The sequence below is a fragment of the Phyllobates terribilis genome, unplaced genomic scaffold (genome assembly GCF_046119375.1).
Source record: "Phyllobates terribilis strain yellow unplaced genomic scaffold, ASM4611937v1 Scaffold_11__3_contigs__length_659146591, whole genome shotgun sequence".
Taxonomy (NCBI): Eukaryota; Metazoa; Chordata; class Amphibia; order Anura; family Dendrobatidae; genus Phyllobates; species Phyllobates terribilis.
The window spans coordinates 410,403,338-410,422,297 of NW_027362771.1; the positions used below are offsets into that span (position 1 = coordinate 410,403,338).

Sequence of the window (18,960 nt, forward strand, 5' to 3'; positions counted from 1 at the left end):
GCAGATCTACCAGTTCTTTGATTGCTGAGAACTTTGTCCACACCGCTGATTGGCACCTTTATGAGTACACTGTGCATAGGCAGAAAGCTGCCGATCAGGTGTGGGGGCGGAGTTATACAGAGCTCATTAATATGTCAGCAGGTTTACTAGTCATCTAGTAATAATCTCCTGCTGGCAAAACAGTGATTTTATTAAAACATCAAAACTACAGAAAGCAGCCCAATAAGTGACACATCAGGGTCTCATTTTCTACGTTATGCTTCTTTCATATTAAATGGCAAATAGATTTCCTTTAAAATCAATGTTAAAGGGTGGTCCAAAACTATCATTAATTTTATTTCTAAAAGTCTGTCTATTTAATATAATTTAATAGCTTTTGTAATATACTTTAATTAAAACGTCCCTATCCATCCCTCTCTACTCTTTCTAATTTCTCTATTTTTTTCCCTTGTTTGAAGTTATTTTGTTTGAGGACGAGACCTGATCCGGTTGCAGAGTCTGCTTTCACTGCTGAAGCCTCTGTCCTCACCCTGAAACGAAGCGTCATCACAGTGACATCCTTTTCAGGGGCTGGGCTAGTCTCAGCTCTACTAAGCATGTGTCAGTTGTCAATGCACAATGACAGTGCGCTCCCTCACTGGCTCTAATGGCTATCCCTATTATAATCATTGCATATCAAAAATTCATATATTTACTTGTCGGTCTCATAGGACAACAAAACGTACCATGTCTATCCAAAATATGGCAGACATAAATGGCAGTAATGAATTGTCCGTCATCAAAATAATTCCCACAAGTATAAGACCTATATTAGTTGACTAAATAAAGTTATTATTTATATTGGTCAGTCCCTAGCCAGGGCTAGGGTTACCTTATATGCATCTGTAAATGCGTGAGAATTATCAATTTTACTATATCAGTTTTAATAGCTTTTTCTAATAAAGATTAATTTTTATATATTCACACCTTCTTTCTTTCCCCTTCCCCACATTTTGCTATGACTTTGAATTTCAAAAGATTCGATTTTCTCTAATGTCAATGTAAAAAGTAGACATATAGTCACTGCCGAAAGTGTTGGCACCTTGAAATTGTTCCAGAAAATGAAGTGCTTCTCCCAGAAAATTATTGCAATTGCACATGTTTTGGTAGACATATGTTTGCTTCCTTTGTGTGTATTGAAACAACACAAAAATACAGAGAAGAAAAGGCAAATAAAAATAATAATTTCACACAAAATCTCAAAAATGGGCCGGACAAAATTGTTGGCACCCTCAACTTAATATTTGGTTGCACGCACTTTGGAATGAATAACTGTAATGAATCGCTTCCTACAACCATCAACAAGCTTCTTACATCTCGCAACTGGAATTTTAGATCACTCTTCTTTTGCAAACTGGTCCAGGTCTCTCATATATGAAGGTTGCCTTCTCTCAACAGCAATTTTAATATCTCTCCACAGGTGTTCAATGGGATTTAGATCCAGACTCATTTCTGGCCACTGCAGAACTCTCCAGCACTTTGTTTCCATCAATTTCTGGGTGCTTCTTGAAGTATTTTTGGGGTCCTTATCCTGCTGGAAGATCCATGACATAGGACCCAAACCCAGCTTTCTGACACTGGGCACTACATTGCGACCCAAAATATTTTGGTAATCTTCAGATTCCATGATGCCTTGCACACAGTCGAGGCACTTAGTGCCAGAGGAAGAAAAACAACCCCAAAACATCTTTGTTCCGCCACCATATTTGACTGTAGGTACTATATTCTTTTCTTTGTAGCCCTCATTCCATTTTCGGTAAACAGTAGATATGATGTGCTTTACCAAACAGCTCTATCTTGTTCTCATCTGCCCACAAGACACTTTCCCAGAAAGATTTTTACTTACTCGTGTACATTTTCGCAAACTGCAATCTATCTTTTTTATGCCTCGGTGTCAGCAGTGGGATCCTCCTGGGTTAATGTAATTCAAATGTTGATGGATAGTTCACACTGTCACTGATGCACCCCGAGCCTGCAGGACAGCTTGAATTTCTTTGGTACTTGATTGGGGCTGCTTATCCACCATCCGGACTATACTGTAATGCAACCGTTCATCAATTTTTCTCTGCTGTCCACGTCCAGGGAGATTAGGTACGGTGCTGTGGGTTGTGAACTTCTTAATTATGTTGTGCACCATGGATAAAGGAGCATGAATATCCCTTGAGGCAATCTTGTAACCTTGAGATTGTTGATATTTGTCAACAATTTTGGTTCTCGAGCCCTCAGACAGTTCTCTTCTCCTCTTTCTGTTCACCATGCTTAGTGGGGCACACACAGACACACAATGCAAAGAATGAGTCAACTTTCCCTCTTTTTATTTGGTTTCAGGTGTGATTTTCATATTGCCCACCCCTGTTACTTGCAACAGGTGAGTTTGAATGAATATCATATGCTTGAAAGTTGTTTACCCACTTTTTTGCAAAAGTGCCAAAAATTTTGTCAGGACCATTTTTGGGGTTTAGTGTGAAATTATGTCAAATTTTTTTTTTTGTTGCTTGTTCCAATTCACACAAAGGAAAGAAACGTATGTATAACAAAACATGTGTAATTGCAATAATTGTCAGGGAGAGATACTTCATTTTCCGGAACAATTTCATGGGTGCCAAGTCCAACACTTTCGGTCATCACTGTAACTGAGTTCCCAAATTTTATAACCTTTGTACAAGGGAATGCTTAAGTCATCCTTTACAAGAACCTTAAGAACATAAGACAAGCCCGGTGGACAGCTTATAGTGTGATTGTACTTATAATTTTGTGGACTAAATAGTAATCTGACGAATCTCTCTGTGTTACCAACATGACACGTGATGAGAATACTTATGTGAGAGAATTGCTTTGTGAACACAATAGATGAATAAGAGATTTTTGATGGAAAACATTAAGAAAGAATGAGAAGTGATAACCTTTCTAACAGAATCATATGCATGATTAACGTCATATCCTATTAAATACAGTCATCATGTTATTATAGCAAGGCCTAATTAAAGGAGAAGTATTAGCGATCGGAAGTGTCAGATGGGTAATTAAAGTCGGTATCAGTTGACTTATGCACTGTAGAAACCATTTTTATACGCCATTTGCCAGACAAGGAAGATTAGTTCTGTACTTCATTCTTGTACAATAAAAGGTAACTTTCCCAGTGAGGAATCTTTTCCACAGTCTAGTGCTCCTATCACATTAATGGATAACAAACCTCTTTATGCTTAATTCTGAATGATGCTCCCTCTTCTGATGGAAATATATGCCATTTGGGATAGAAATTGTTCATTACCTCATTCACTCTGTTTGTGATTCCTTCTACATTTTCATATTTGAATGTTAAAAAATATTAAAATATATACAGCAGAAATTAAAATGCCTGGCTAGATGATGCACAGTAGTTTATTTACAGAACATGCGTATAGCAGTAGAATAAGGATTTATTTCCCAAAATGTTAAAGAGAACCTAACAGCTGATACATGCTGTCCAATCCACAAGCTGCATGTATCAGGCATAGCTGTAGGATCTCAGCCAGGTAGCAACATTTCAGAGTCAAACTGACTTTAAAAGCCGCCAGGGACCAAGCCTCGCTGGAGACTAGTCAGACAGTCGTGTCCCGGCAGCTTCTCTCCGCTCACTGCACTGGATTGACATGTCTCTGCCTATGTGCGTGTTTAGACAGAGACCTGTCACTCTAGGGCAGCAGGCGGAGAGAAGGTGCTGGGGACCCACCTGTCTGACTGGCCTAAAGTGCGACTTGGTCCCATGCAGCTTTAAAAGTATGTGTTTCCCTGAAACACCGCAGCGTCAAAGATAACTGGCCGAGGTCGCACTGCCAGTGCCTGATACATGCTGCCTGTAGATCGGGCAGCATGTATCAGCTGTCAGGTTCCCTTTAAGCTGCAATTACAGTGAAAGATTATCGCGAGCAAGCATTCACAGTTTTACAGTGTAAACTGGTTGCCGATCATCTGATGAACAGGGGCAGCATTCTCGGCAGTACATCGTACTTTGTCAGGAGGACCAGTGGCAGCCTAATCACGCTGAATGATCCATTACCATTTGCTCTTTGCGCATCATTTATTGTTAGTCTTCCTGTGTATACAGGCTAAACGACTGCTGATTAGTGAAGGTTAACTAATTGGCGGTTGTTTAGTGCCGTCGGTCGGTCCATCTAAACAGATGCTTGGGGCAGCCAAACAATAAATGTCACCTGCGCACCTAAAATAGGGCCAAGATATTTGGTCCAGGGGATGGAAAAGACAACATTCTTCCAGACCTTACTAGAAAATACTTTTATCCTATTACAGGAAACTCTCAATACCATTTGAAAGCATATCCCAAGAACTGAAGAAAATGGACTGAAGGAATAAAATGACATAAAATAACAAAAGAACCTATACACACCTAGTAAATCCACTGCCACTCCAGGCTTTGTTTACCTTTCTGTAGAGATTATGTCTCGGTCTCTACACGTTACCATTTCAGCAGTGGATGGAATGACCATTGAGTCAAGAGATCGACTGCACTGATCTTGTGGGTAGACAAAGATGTTATCAATGCAGCAAGGTAAAGAACTTCAAGGAACCCCAGACTGAAGGTGCTAAAGTGGCAGTGGATTTATCAGGTGAGTATACTGTAGGTTCTTTCCTTATTTTAACACATTTCCTCTATTCCATATCTTGGTAAATCCCTTTAATTATAAGACAAATTCCTAGTCATTGTTAAATGTGGTTATGAATTTTGCTACCATCACCTCTTGTAGGACAGCATTATAATGTTGAAGCACAGTCCCATACCATTGAAATGGACTGAGCTGCATTTGTGACCAGTCCTAAGAAAAAACCATCAATGTTTAAGTCCTGGAAAACCTTTTGTCCACTGTTTCTTTAAATACAGAATGGGCAGCACGATGGCTCAGTGGTTAGCACTTGCAGCGCTGGAGTCCTAGGTTCAAATCCCACCAAGGACAACATCTGCAAGGAGTTTGTATGTTCTCCCCGTGATTGTGTGGGTTTCCTCCGGGTTCTCCGGTTTCCTCCCACACTCCAAAAACATACTGATAGGGAATTTAGATTGTGAGCCCTGATGGGGACAGTGCCGATAATATCTGTAAAGCGCTGTGTAATTAATGGTGCTATGTAAGTGAGAAAAATAAATAAATAAAAATAAATTTTGAAAATGTATTTTTCCTTCACACATAAATTGATCTTCTTAATCCACTTTACAACACTTTAATTTCATTCTATTTATCGCACACAACATATTTATTCATCTAGTAACATTCATACAAAGTATTTTGCTGCAGTAATTGTATTGCTGCACATTCATTAAAAGGAAATAGAGTATGGACTACAGAACAGGAGAAGGACTTGGGTATTCTGGTTACAAGTAAGCTGAGCAGCAGCACTCAATGTCAAGCAGCAGCTGCAAAAGCCCCAAAAAAATTAGAATGTATAAAAAAGAGAGATAAAATCCCATTATGCCAATATATTCTTTAAGTCACTTTTAAGGTCAAATCTTGAATATGGGATCCAGTTTTGGGCTTCACATTTTAAACGGATATTGAAAAGATAGAGTTTATTCCAAAGCTGGCAACTAGATTATTACACAGGGTGGAGGTAACAATGAAAAGTTGGAAAAGTTGAACTTGTTTAGTTTAGAAAAAAGACAACTCAAAGGCGATGTGATATATACAAAGGACTGGTACATGATTTATCTCTACCAAAGACCTTACCAAGGACCAGGGGGCACTCATTACATGTGGAGAAAATGCGATTCCGGCAGCTGAATATGAAAGGGTTCTTTACAGTTAGAGCAGTCAGACTGGGGAATGCCCTACCCCAAGTTCCATACCACCACTTTTTATCCAATACATTAATCTTCTAGTTTCTTCATATTTAGAACTTGTTCGACTTTCTGAAAAATAGCAGCGATATTTGATTGGTGACCCTGAAACATTATACTATCTGAGTAATCTTGTCTCCAGTTTTAACAATACCGTACCAATTTATTTATGAATAGTTTCACCAGTCCTTCGTCTTTATGGCTACACATCTGCTTTGAGACTCGGCTGAGGTGTAGGGCATTAAAGATTTGGTGAATTGGTCTTTTGGAAGCAGCCAAATGAGTCCAGAACCAGAACTAAAGGCCTCACATTCTCTACAATACTGGGCGTGCCAGGGAGAGAGCTCCAATGTAATTACTTATATAACCTGTCTTATTGTAAGTCTCTAAGAGTTAAAAAATAGGGAGTTGTCGTGGGAAAACCTATTTCATTTTCTATTAGTAACTATTTCTATCTCCATTTCTAAATTTGTAGAGGAGTTCCAGAGACTAGAACAAGAGAGATTGGCACTTGAAGCAACCATCAAAGACAGTGAATTTCAGGATGGAAATAGTAGAATTCGCAGGTTTTTTTCTAAATCCAGCAAGCTGAATATTTCTAACCAAGCATCTAAGAAAGGTAACACTATTTAAGAGTTTCTACCAGCGTTCTTTATGATATATCTCGCATGTACAGTTATGAGTGTTGGAATAAATGCTTACTTTATTCTTTAACAGGTAAAACCAGAAAAAAAGTTTCCATTGTTTTGTGTGTATATTTTTTCATTTCCTGAATAATTTACAAAATGGTTCCCGACTGAAAAATATATGACTCCATCTAAATTAAAATTAGAGCCTGAAGGAATAGTTGTGTAATTTATATACATTACAAGTATTTCTACTTATAACTATTTATGTTATGTTCTGCTGTCAAAAAGCTTCCACTAAATAATAGCGTACTTTAGCTATAGCGACATTTGCATTTAGCTTGAAGGGAGTTCACGCTTATTGCATGGTAAGCAGCCTCATTTACTGCTTATGTATTCACAAATAAAGTGATTGCAGGAAAAAACATAAATTAGATGTGATGTAGTAGATTCTATTGTATGGCCGCCTCCAGTATTAGAAGCTATTGACTCATTTTTCGCTACTGACAGCAATACTTTGAGTTCTCCAGTCAGCATATCTGTATGGCTTCAACAGGTTTGTAAAGTTTCATTATACAACTGCATGCTCAGAAGAGAAATTTTCAAAGTCAGTAAGATGAATGTATGGGGGCTCTTAATTATTTCTCTTTGGTCTCTCAAATTAAATCTCCTTACAGTAAAGGGAATCAGTCAGTAGGATCAACCCTCTTAAGCCGCCTATATGGCCATGCAGGTGATAGAAAGCTGAATAAAATTATGTCTTCATATCTGCGATTCGATGTCTTATTCCAGAGAAATCCATGTTTTTTCTTAATATGTAAATGAGCTGTTAAGATCTATGGGCTGGACATAGATCTCCCCTAGAATCTGCCTCTAAAGCTTATTTTAAATGAACGGGGTGTTACCAGTGTGAGACATGTAGATCAGGAGAGCAGACTGTCAGTCATTACATGGTTCACACTGGTATAGCCCCTTTCTTTTAATATAAGCTTTGGATGAAGATTTTCAAAAAGATCAGTATCCGGCCCATAGATCTTAACAGCTCAGTTACATATTAAGAAAACTATGGATTTCTCTGTAATAAGGCATCGGATCGCAGATGTCAAGTTGTCATTTTATTTAACTTTCCATGACCTGCATTCCCATATAGAGAGTTCAGGAGGGTTGATCCTAGTGACAGATTACTTTTAATCTGTATACTATATACTATACGCCCTTCATAACACAGCAATGAACGAAACAGGTGCCTGTTACTGAGCTGTATTGGAGAGTTGTCGAAACAGCGCCCCCTTTTCTGACATTATTTAGTAATCTGCACCTATTGACTGAAGCCTCAGTTTATAGACTTCCTGTCCCCCCCCCCCACCACCTGTATATGGCCTTTATTGTTTTATGGTATTTTCTACAGTATTATTTACTTACCAGCATTACTTACCATATGTTTGGTCCCAACCCATAGCCCACCCGAAATGTTCCCGAACTGCCTGAGAAAGCACTCCCTTTTTTAACACAAATCACACCCATTTATCAGCCAAGCATTTAACTGACCCCTAGTGTACCTAAAAATCAGGACAGCCTCAGCGGTAATTTTGGATCTTTTGGCAGCTATGGGTACAGACAATTTTCATTTAGTGGTCCTGAACGAAAGAAATTACCGCTCTGCTACGTTAACTCCTCCTCGTTCAACTATTTTTTTAATATGAAAATTTAGTGGAGTTTCACTTTAAAATGCTATAGAGGATTTAAAAAGTAATTCTCTAAGAGCAAAAATGGAAGAAAATAAAAAACTCACTTATTTAATTCTCGGCCACTCCTTCGATGATGCTCTAGTGGCCCCCAAGGTTTACATTGCTGTAGTGATGATAAGGTCTCCTACCTTGCATGCCTATATGATTGCAGTGATTGGCTGTAAAAGTCATATGAATGCACATCAAGTAATCAGTGCAGCAGAGTAAAAACTGGTGGCACTGTGGTGGCGTAGGCTTTAACAAGTGAATATTGGCTTAGATTTTTTATTTTCTAACATTACCATGCAAGAGTTTTAGGCAGGTGTGGGAAAAATGCTGCAATATGGTTTCAAAACTAGAAGTATTAATAGTTTATTTTTATCAATAAGATGCAAAGTTAATGTATTAAAGAGAAATCAAATAATATTTGGTGTGATCGCCCTTTGCCTTCGAATGAACATCACTTCTTCTAGGTACACTTACACACAGTATTTGAAGAAACAAGGCAGGGAAGTTGTTCCAAACATCTTGGAGAGCTAGCTACAGATCTTCTGTGGATGTAAATTAGCGCAAATTATGCTGACTCTTCATATAACTCCACACAGACTCGATGATGATGAGATCAGGGCTCTGTGAGGGACATTTTCCCTGTTCTTTTTTATGCTGAGTATAGTTCTTATTGATATTGGCTGTATCTTTGGGATCATTGTCCTGCTGCAGAATGAATGTACTGGATATGTATTATATATATACAGGGTGGGCCATTTATATGGATACACCTAAATTAAATGGAAATGGTTGGTGATATCAACTTCCTGTTTGTGGCACATTAGTATATGGGAGGGGGAAAACTTTTCCAGATGGGTAGTGACTATGGCGGCCATTTTGAAATCGGCCATTTTGGATCCAGCTTTATTTTTTTCAATGGGAAGAGGGTCATGTGACACATCAAACTTATTGAGAATTTCATAAGAAAAACAATGGTGTGCTTGGTTTTAACGCAACTTTATTCTTTCATGAGTTTTTTACAAGTTTATGACCACTTAAGGGCAACTCTATTTAGAGGACTAGTTTACAAATTACACAGTGACTTCAATGAAACATGTAAGGTAATATATGAAATTCTGGATAACAATTTCAGTACTTTTCTTTATCTATCCTGCACTGATTTTACTCAATTTTTTATTTCTTGATTATTATTCTGCTTATTTATATAAACCATCATATTCCACAGTCCTGTACAAAGATTGCCTTGATTTACATCATCCCAACTCCATGTAAATGGTAAAATGCATTCTGAATTCTATTCTCCATTTATGCATAATCCCGTACTAGCAATTATGTTGATTCCAGTTACCAGAGACTAAAGTGTTATGGGAACTTGGATGACAATTACATAGAGCCACAGCTTGTCAAACACATTGGCTAACTTTCGGTGAGTGTACAAGTTTAATTCAATGGCTATAGGGGAATAAACCGCAAGCATAAATCTGTCAGCATTTTGTCCTTGACAGACAATCAGACATGTTGAAAAGCAACATGTCTAATCATTTTTCCCCCTTTTGTATACTACTGAGGGGACTGTCAAGCTGCCTCATTATATTTTCAGCTACTCATTAGGAATTAGTCGGCTAAAGTTAATATAAATTGTATTGATAGATTTAGCTGTCCATTCACAACGGAGCTGCTACATATATAAAGACATGAAATAATGCAAAACTACCCTAAACTATTTAGCGTATAATCCACGTTTGGAGAAGGTACTATTTCCAGAGGAAAAGGGGGGGATCTATTTTACTGACATAATGGCATTGTTCTACATGTAGAACTCTCTCTTCCAATGCTGACGTGTTGATTGACACATAAGATATGGAGACTTCTAATATGTAGGGAATCTATATCATAGTAAAGTTAGGTGGCAGCTGCCAATAGCACTTTTATAGGAAAAGTCAAGATGGAAGAATTATATTTACCCGTTACTTGTAGTAATGCTAAGACTTTAGTTTTTGTGTCACTTTCAAAGTATTTTGAGAGTATAAGTTTGACACATGAACTCACAAATTAGGCAAGACAGTTGGGCAGATAATATGGCAGCATACCTAACCTCCAAAATCTCAATGAATATGAATTACTTTCCGGAGGAAATGAACTTGAACTAAAAAAAGGATCCTTTCACAAAAAAACAAATCAATTTAAATATATTATCAACTTTTCCAATTGAAAACCATGTCATGTTCTCTGCAAACTGATCACACATTGTATTTTAATGTAATATTATTCCTGACTAAAATGATTTTATATACAAATATATGCATTGAATTTGTGATTGCTGGATTTGACAGGGTCAGTGAGATAGATATGCTGCCACATCCTGTATGATAACATTAGAATAAACTTGTCAAGAGCTATTTATACTCTGAAATATAAAAAAGACCAGACAAACACAAATGAGAAAGTCTGAACAAGTATGGATGACTGAAGCTAAAGAAACTTTCTGGCTGTAGAAAACTTTACATCCCAAAATTATGTTGTCAAGTAGTCATTCAATATTCCATTGCTATGGAAATAATGCAATTCACATTATCATACATTATACTATAAATTATCTATCAGTGAGGTGCATTTATAATATTTCATCTATATGGGATGGACAAGCTTAAATAGCACCCAAGGCAGTGGTTTAAAAATGCATCCCCACCCCCTCACATATATCTTAATTCTTAAAGGGTTTGTCCACTACTGGGACAACCACTTCTCAATCCGTATGTTTCCCCCTTTTAAAATAATAATACTTTTATTAAGTCCGAAGATGGGGAGAGTGAAGTGGCTTCTGATTGGCCGAAAGGTTTGCCTGAAATCAAACTGTTAATCACTTGCCAGGAGAGAAAGTGCCGACACTACTGGAACGGCATCGGAGGTGAGTATAAGTATTATTATTTTAAAAGGGGGAAACATACGGATTGAGAAGGGGTTGTCCCAGTAGTACTACCTTATTTAGCTGTTTCTATCTGCAAATTTATTGTATACACCTCTAAAATTAGGTCCTGTAATCCCATATTAAATCTTGGAAGGTGACCCCCTTCTGTGAAAAATGCCCCCATCTTAGCCAACAGAAGAAGCTATGTAGTGAAGTAACATGGGTTGTACCACTGAAATTCTCTACAGGGAAGAATTTGCTATCACAGTTAATGATGATGACTGTGCAGTGCATGTCACCAAACTTATGTGTACGAAAGCAGGGTTCAACCATCCAACTGCATAATTTTAAACAAGTATAAGAGTAGTGCAGAGAGTGACAGGTAGATGTGCAGTTATAGAAGCAAAAAAAACTGGGAGAGCTTTTTTAAGCCTTGGCATAATGGCTGTTGTTTGGTCAATCAGTCTATTCAGCATTCAGTCGTGATTCACTTATAACAAACAATTGTCTTTGCTACCAGGCGTGAGATGCCTACACATGATGTCCATACATGTATGTACTGTACAGCTGTGCCCCCCAATATGTACATATATGTAATAGAGAGAAGCCCCTGTTCAGAATGATACATGGTGTATATTCTCTCATGGAGCCCAAATAACTTTCCTTTATTTATGGTAAACCTCTTCTTTTTTTAATTTTAAACAGAGATATCAACATACAGGGAATTACTGAGTAGTTATCGCACTGTTATGTTTTTACATAATAAAGATGTCAGACAGGGTTCAAAGGTTAATAATGAGTTATTTGCTTCCTTTATTAAAATATTAAGATTTTTTTTCATGCCCACGTTAGTTGATTGAAGTCTCCTTATTCTTCTTTTGCCCAGTATCATTAATATCCAATGTCCTGGCTGGTGGCAGGGTCAAAATGTGTTCATGATACACAATAGACTCCTTGGCACCATTGTCCCTGTCTATTACAAGTTATTCATTTCCTGTTTGGAGGCAGAAGTTATGGAAAAAAAAACATACTGGTTCAAAATACATAATTTTAGAAAGATAACTTACAAGTAATAGTCTAGTTTTACCCTTGTTCATCAAAATATGGAATTTGCTCCTAAATTTATTGCCATTTTTGTTTTAACAAAATATTGTAAAAACACAAGTGCCAGCGAATTGTTTCTGACAGTATTCTGAGAAGATAACAATTTGTGGAAAGATGTACTTCAAATGCTTGATGGTGTTATCACCTCTCCCATTACGCTATGTTGTGCAATACTGAACATGTCAAGAGCTACTAATCGCCACTCTTAGTGCCCACATGACAGGCCATCTATCACTGTAATTGCTCTCCAGGCTACCCGCTTTCAGAGAACTGACGCAGCAAAATAAAATGTCCCATATCTTTCCAAATCCCATCAAGGCTTATTCCATATTTCTCTTATTTGAAGCCATATGCAGGAAGCATATTAAATTGCAAATAGTTTAATTAACCAGGTTTATTTTTTTTAAAAATATATATAAATGTTCACAACTTCTCAATGCAGTAATCATTGCATATTTGTTAGTTTTTCTGTTCTGTAATCCTATTTTTGATACTGTAATCAACATTTTCCCAGCCTGAAAAGGATAGAAGTAAAGATAAAGACATTGCTTTTTTTTGTGTGTGTATAAAGTATATTATTAAAGGGCTTTTCCCACAAACAAAGTTAATTTAACCCCTTTATCCCCGAAGGTGGTTTGCACGTTAACGACCAGGTCAATTTTTTACAATTCTGACCACTGTCCCTTTATGCGGTAATAACTCTTGAACGCTTCAACTGATCCCACTGATTCGGAGATTGTTTTTTCGTGACTTCTTGTACTTCATAATAGTGCTAAAAAATTTTCGATATCACTTGTGTTTATTTGTGAAAAAATCAGAAATTTGGCGAAAATGTAGCAATTTTCTAAATTTGAATTTTCATGTCCTTAAATCAGAGAGTTATGTCACACAAAATAGTTATTAGTTATTTCCCATATGTCTACTTTACATCAGCACAATTTTGGAACCAAATTTTTTAAAGATTAGGAAGCTATAAGGGTTAAAAGTTGATCAGGAATTTCTCATTTTTCCAGCAAAATTTTTTTTTTAGGGACCACATCAAATTTGAAGTGACTTTGAAGGGGCCTTTATGACAGAAAATACCCAAAAGTTACACCATTCTAAAAGCTGCACCCCTCAAGGAGCTCAAAACCACATTCAATAAGTTTATTAACCCGTTAGGTGCTTCACAGGAAGTTTTGGAATGTGGAAGAAAAAAATGAACATTTAACATGAAAATAAATTTAAAGACAGAACGCTGCCATCCAGCCTGTCATCCCGAAGACACTGAGAAGCGCAGGCTTGCTTGCGCTCCACAGTGTCTCTCTGTGAGGGCATCCAGATGAGCCGAGGTCATGTCCAATGAACTCGGCTCACCTCATGCACGTCACTGACAGCGTGGGAGAATTCTCACGCTGAAGCGCTGAGTGCAGGAGAATTTTCCCACGCTGTCAGTGACGTGCATGAGGTGAACTGAGTTCATTGGACATGAGCTCACCTCATGCACGTCACTGACAGCGTGGGAGAATTCTCCTGCACTCAGCGCTTCAGCGTGAGAATTTTCCCACGCTGTCAGTGACGTGCATGAGGTGTGCCGAGTTCATTGGACATGAACTCGGCTCATCTGGATGCCGTCACAGAGAGACGCTGAGGAGCGCAAGCAAGCCTGCGCTTCTCAGTGTCTGCGGGATGACAGGCTGGATGGCAGCTTTCTGCTGCGGTCCAGCCTGTCATCTCGATGTAGCAGAGCTGAAGCTGTCGTGGGAACCATGGAAAGGTAAGGATTATGTTGCTTTATTATTTTTCTTTTATTGCAGGGGATCGTTGGCTTCAGCTGGAATGGGCGTGATTGTAAGTATGGTTTAATTTAGAACAATAAAGAATTGTGTCTTTATTTCAATTAAAGGACTTTATTCTGGGTGTTTGTGTTTTTTTTTAACTTTGACTACGGGGTTAGTAATGGGGGTGTCTTATAGACGCCTCTCCATTACTAACCTGGGCTTGATGTCAGCTGGCATTATAAGCTGACATTAACCCCAGCCCTATTACCCCACTGCCACCGCTACAGGGCAGTGGGAAGAGCGAGGCTAAGTGCCAGAATTGGCGCATCCTATGGATGTGCCATTTCTGGGGCGGCTGATGGCTGGTGTTTCTAGCCTGGGAGGGGGCCAATATTCATGGCACCCTTCCTGGGCTATTAATATCAGCCCCCAGCTGTCTGCCTAGCCTTTGCTAGCTATTAAAATAGGGGGGACCCCACGTCAATTTTTTGGGGGGTCCCCCATTTTAGTAGCTAGTAAAGGCTAGGTATTCAGCTGGGGGCTGATATTAGTAGCCTGGGAAGCTCCGTGGGTATTACCCCCTTCCCAGGCTTCAAACATCTGCCCCAGCTGTCTGCTTAATCTCCGCTAGAGACTAAAATTATGGGGAACCCCACGCCAATTTTTTTTAAAATAAATCCTTTATTTTAACACTAAATGACAAGTACAGTAGGCAACACTGTCACTGTACTTCATATATATGTGACTGACATGTTTCTATCTATCTAATCTATGTGTGATGCTCTATCTTTCTGTTCTAAATTGTCGGGTACAGATGCTGAATTGCCGGCCGGCTTTTTTAAAGAGACGGTGCATGAAAACACTAATATTTTTTTTAATAAATCCTTTACACTAAATGACAAGTACAGTAATCAACACTGTCACTGTACTTCTTATATGTGTGACTGACATGTTTCTATCTATCTAATCTATGTGTGATTCTCTATTCCTTCCATTCTAAATTGTCGGGTACCCTGCTGAATTGCCGGCCGGCTTTTTTAAAGAGACGGTGCATGAAAACACTAATATTTTTTTTAATAAATCCTTTACACTAAATGACAAGTACAGTAAGCAACACTGTCACTGTACTTCTTATATATGTGACTGACATGTTTCTATCTATCTAATCTATGTGTGAAGCTCTATTCTTTCGGTTCTAAATTGTCGGGTACCGGTGTACGCCGCTGCTGAATTGCCGGCTTTTCATGTTTCACTGTGAGCACTGTTCCCATCGATTTGGGCAATCACTCTAATGCCACAACCACCATGGCTGTGGCATTACAGTGAGTGGCAGACAATCCCTGCATGATTGGTGCTCTAAATAGCGCCAGACATGCAGGACACGCTTTTGGTGCATGAACAGTTATCGAACATAACCTCGAACAGCCGAATTTTTTGCAAATCGTTCGGGTTCGTCGAACAACTCGAACACCGCCCAAAACAGCTCGAATTTGAGATTGGCGAACAGTTCTAGTCGAACAACGCTCATCTCTAGTCAATACCCCATATGTGGGGGAGAACCACTGTTTGGGCGCACGGCAGGGTTCGGAAGGGAAGGCGCGCCATTTGACTTTTTGAATGTAACATTTGCTTGAATAATTAGCAGACGCCATGTTGCGTTTGGAGAGCTCCTGATGTGCCTAAACATTGGAAACCCCCCACAAGTGACACCATTTTGGAAACTAGACCCCTCAGGGAAATTATCTAGATGTGTGGTGAGCACCTTGAACCCTCAGGTGCTTCAAAGAAGTTTATAACATTGAGCCATAAAAATAACATTTTCACATTTTTCCCATAAAAATGTTTTTCAGCCCCCAATTTTGCATTTTCATAAGGGTAACAAGAGAAATTGCACCATGCAATTTGTTGTGCAATTTCTCCCGAGTACATTGATACCCCATAAGTGGGGAAAAAACACTGTTTGGGCGCACGACAGGGTTCAGAAGGGAAGGAGCACTGTGTGACTTTTTGAACGCAAAATTGTCTGAAATCGAGAGCGGACGCCATGTTGCGTTTGGAGAGCCCCTGATGCGCATAAACAATGCAAACCCCCCACAAGTGACCCCATTTTGGAAATTAGACCACTCAAGGATTTTATCAAGGGGTATAGTGAACATTTTAAACCTAGAAGTACGACACAGAATTTGATAACATTATCATCATATTGAATAAGTTGTCATTAGTCTTGAGTGCAAGTGCTCGCTACTTGAGTTTGCATCGGGTACTCGGGTATGGACCAAATATCACAGATGCTCAAGTGACATGCTCAAGTCCCCATCCCGCATGTTTCACGGTTGTTAGACACCCAAAAAAAACCATGCAGGGATTGCCCGTGCATGGCAGGCAGTCCCCAAGTGCTTTTCTTGGCTGTATAACAGCCACGAAACATATGGGATGGAGACACGAGCATGTCACTCGAGCACACGCGATACTCTGTGCATACCCAAGCACCCGATGCAAACTCAAGTAGCGAGAACTTGCACTCAACACTAGTCGCCATATTGTCATCATTTTTTTTCTTTACTTTTGAAAATATCCCAACCCCAACACAACCCTAACCCCAACCCTAATGTAACCTTAACCCTAGCACAACACTAACCCTAGCATATCCCTAACCCTAGCACAACCCTAACCCCAGCACAACCCTAACCCCAGCACAACCCTAACCCCAGCACAACCCTAACCCTAGCTCAACCCTAACCCTAGCACAGCCCTAACCATACCACAACTCTAGTACAACCCTAACCCTAGCGTTTATTTTTTACGCCGCTCCTCGTGAGGTATAAGTGATTAGACGACTTTATTCTTCAGGTCGGTGCAATTACAGGGATATCAGATTTATATCGAGTTTTTATGATTGACAGCTGTCGCACACTAAAAAAAACTTTTTTTTGCAAAGACTAGTTTTTGCATCGCCATATCTTGAGAGCTATAATTTTTCCATATTTTGGCCGACAGAGTCCTGTCAGGGCTTGTTTTTTGCGGGGAGGAAGCAAAAGAGTATACATGCAGGACAGTATGGGATCACAGCTGATTCTTTTTGTGAGATAAAAGATTTCCCTGCCTGTTTTTAAAAAATGAATTACCTCAAAGAAAGAATTATTTGCGATCCTGTGCTGTAATATATATACTTTTTTATGTCCTCTCCTGCCCAGGATATGTGGTATGATCAGACAATGTTCCTGCATGGTCAGACACAGCCATTACACAGTACACAGCAGGGGCACATTTATAAGATTATCTTGGCACAGAAACATTTTTTTAAACACATCCAATTGTGAAACATATTATTATTCCAAGATCTATTGATTAAAATATACCATACTTTGTTCGTGGGAAAAAAAACTTTAAATGCTTCTAAATATAATGGGTTAATGTTCATTTTATATTGAGTCTATCAGCAAAAAAAAACTGTTCAAACCCATGACTGCACCTTGTAAGGGACAAAGTCCTAATAAAAATCGTACGTTTGTTGCCCAAATCTGTAACTACATTTTTCAGATTTTTTTTAAATTTAGATATGCTAATAAGCCAGTTGGTGCATTTTGGATGCAGCCCAGTGGTCCGGTGCACCTTCCCACCTTTATTTTTTAATCAGTCTCAGTATTCTTATTTCTTGATTGACAGTTTGGTTTACACAAGCGAGAGGAGGACGGAGATAGATGGGTAAAAAAGTAGGTGGAAACGGCAGTGAACTGTTTGGCCACGCCCAGAGTGTGCCGAGCAACTCAATAAAGAACAATTTCTGGCAAACACAGCAAAAAATTTGGATATAAAGGGTCTGATTCATTGTGGACATGGTTTGAGGGTTTTCAGATGTTTTCGGTTGATTCATCAATTGTGACTTTAAAAAAGATAAATACATCTCTAAATTTTAGCACAAATGTCGAACCCATCCTTGGAGTGATTTTATGTATGTCTGGAATTTGTGCGCAACTTTGCAACCTATTAATTTAACATGCGACTTTTTGTGCTACAAAGTCGCAAATAAAGTTAAAGACAAAAATAAAGATCATTTTTTAGTTTGGGCAAAATTAATGACCTACTTATTTCATTTTGAAGAATTTGGCACAAAACAACCTCAGCAAATACTGCAAAACAGAAAAAAAGAAAAGTAACTTAGAACACCACCACCCCCCCCCAAATAATGAATCAGGACCCAAAAGTATGATTTTTATTAGGGCTTTATCCCCTACAATGTGATGTGCTTGATTAGAAAAGTAATTTTGTGCTGACAGACCTTTACATACAAAGTTATTATACGTTCAGCTATGATCTCTTACACCATGGTTTGATGCCACCAATGTTTTTGTAATGGGGAAGGCTGATGATGACATGCCCCTCTATCACTGGCCAGGTTCAGAACATCAGTGACATGCAGAAGACATTAATGACAAAGGGGCAGCACATCATAATGTAAGAGGTTATTGTATATGTTTATGGTAGCAGGTTAAAGCCAAAAACCCCTTTAACCTTTGTTACCCAGACACATTCTACAATTCAGCGAATCTTCCCAATCTGTAGTGTCAGTGGATAGGTGAAACTAAAGATCAGCTTTTTTACTCTGCTGACAAAATATCTGTCCTCATACTGTTCTGTAGTTTATACTAAAATTTAGTCTGAAATGTTGATCTCAGGCACTAAAACTTCGAAGGTTATGATTTTGTCACATGTGAAGAATAGGTAAGAGATACAAATAGAGTGCCGCCTATGAAATAAGCAATTGGGGGCCATTTTAGAAGTGACTATATTACCGAAACGTTAGTAGGACCATATTTAGTAAAATATGAATCCCTTTATAAAGGTATGATATCTCATGTATAATCCATCTGATAGGGAAAAAAGGAACATTTTTTAAATTTAGTTGTACTTTTGTAAGCAAAATATGTGAAATAACCTACCAATAAATGATGGCGAGTGA

General features: G+C 38.6%; 1 protein-coding gene across 3 annotated transcripts in view; it reads left to right on the plus strand.

Moving 5' to 3' along the window:
* Nucleotides 1-18,960, plus strand: part of SLC12A1 (solute carrier family 12 member 1) — a 183,997-nt gene that overhangs the window by 137,776 nt on the left and 27,261 nt on the right. For all 3 annotated transcript variants that reach the window (XM_073653066.1, XM_073653067.1, XM_073653068.1), the window contains one exon: nt 6,342-6,485. In XM_073653066.1, coding sequence (XP_073509167.1) covers nt 6,342-6,485 — 144 coding nt within the window. The remainder of the gene's footprint in view (nt 1-6,341; nt 6,486-18,960) is intronic.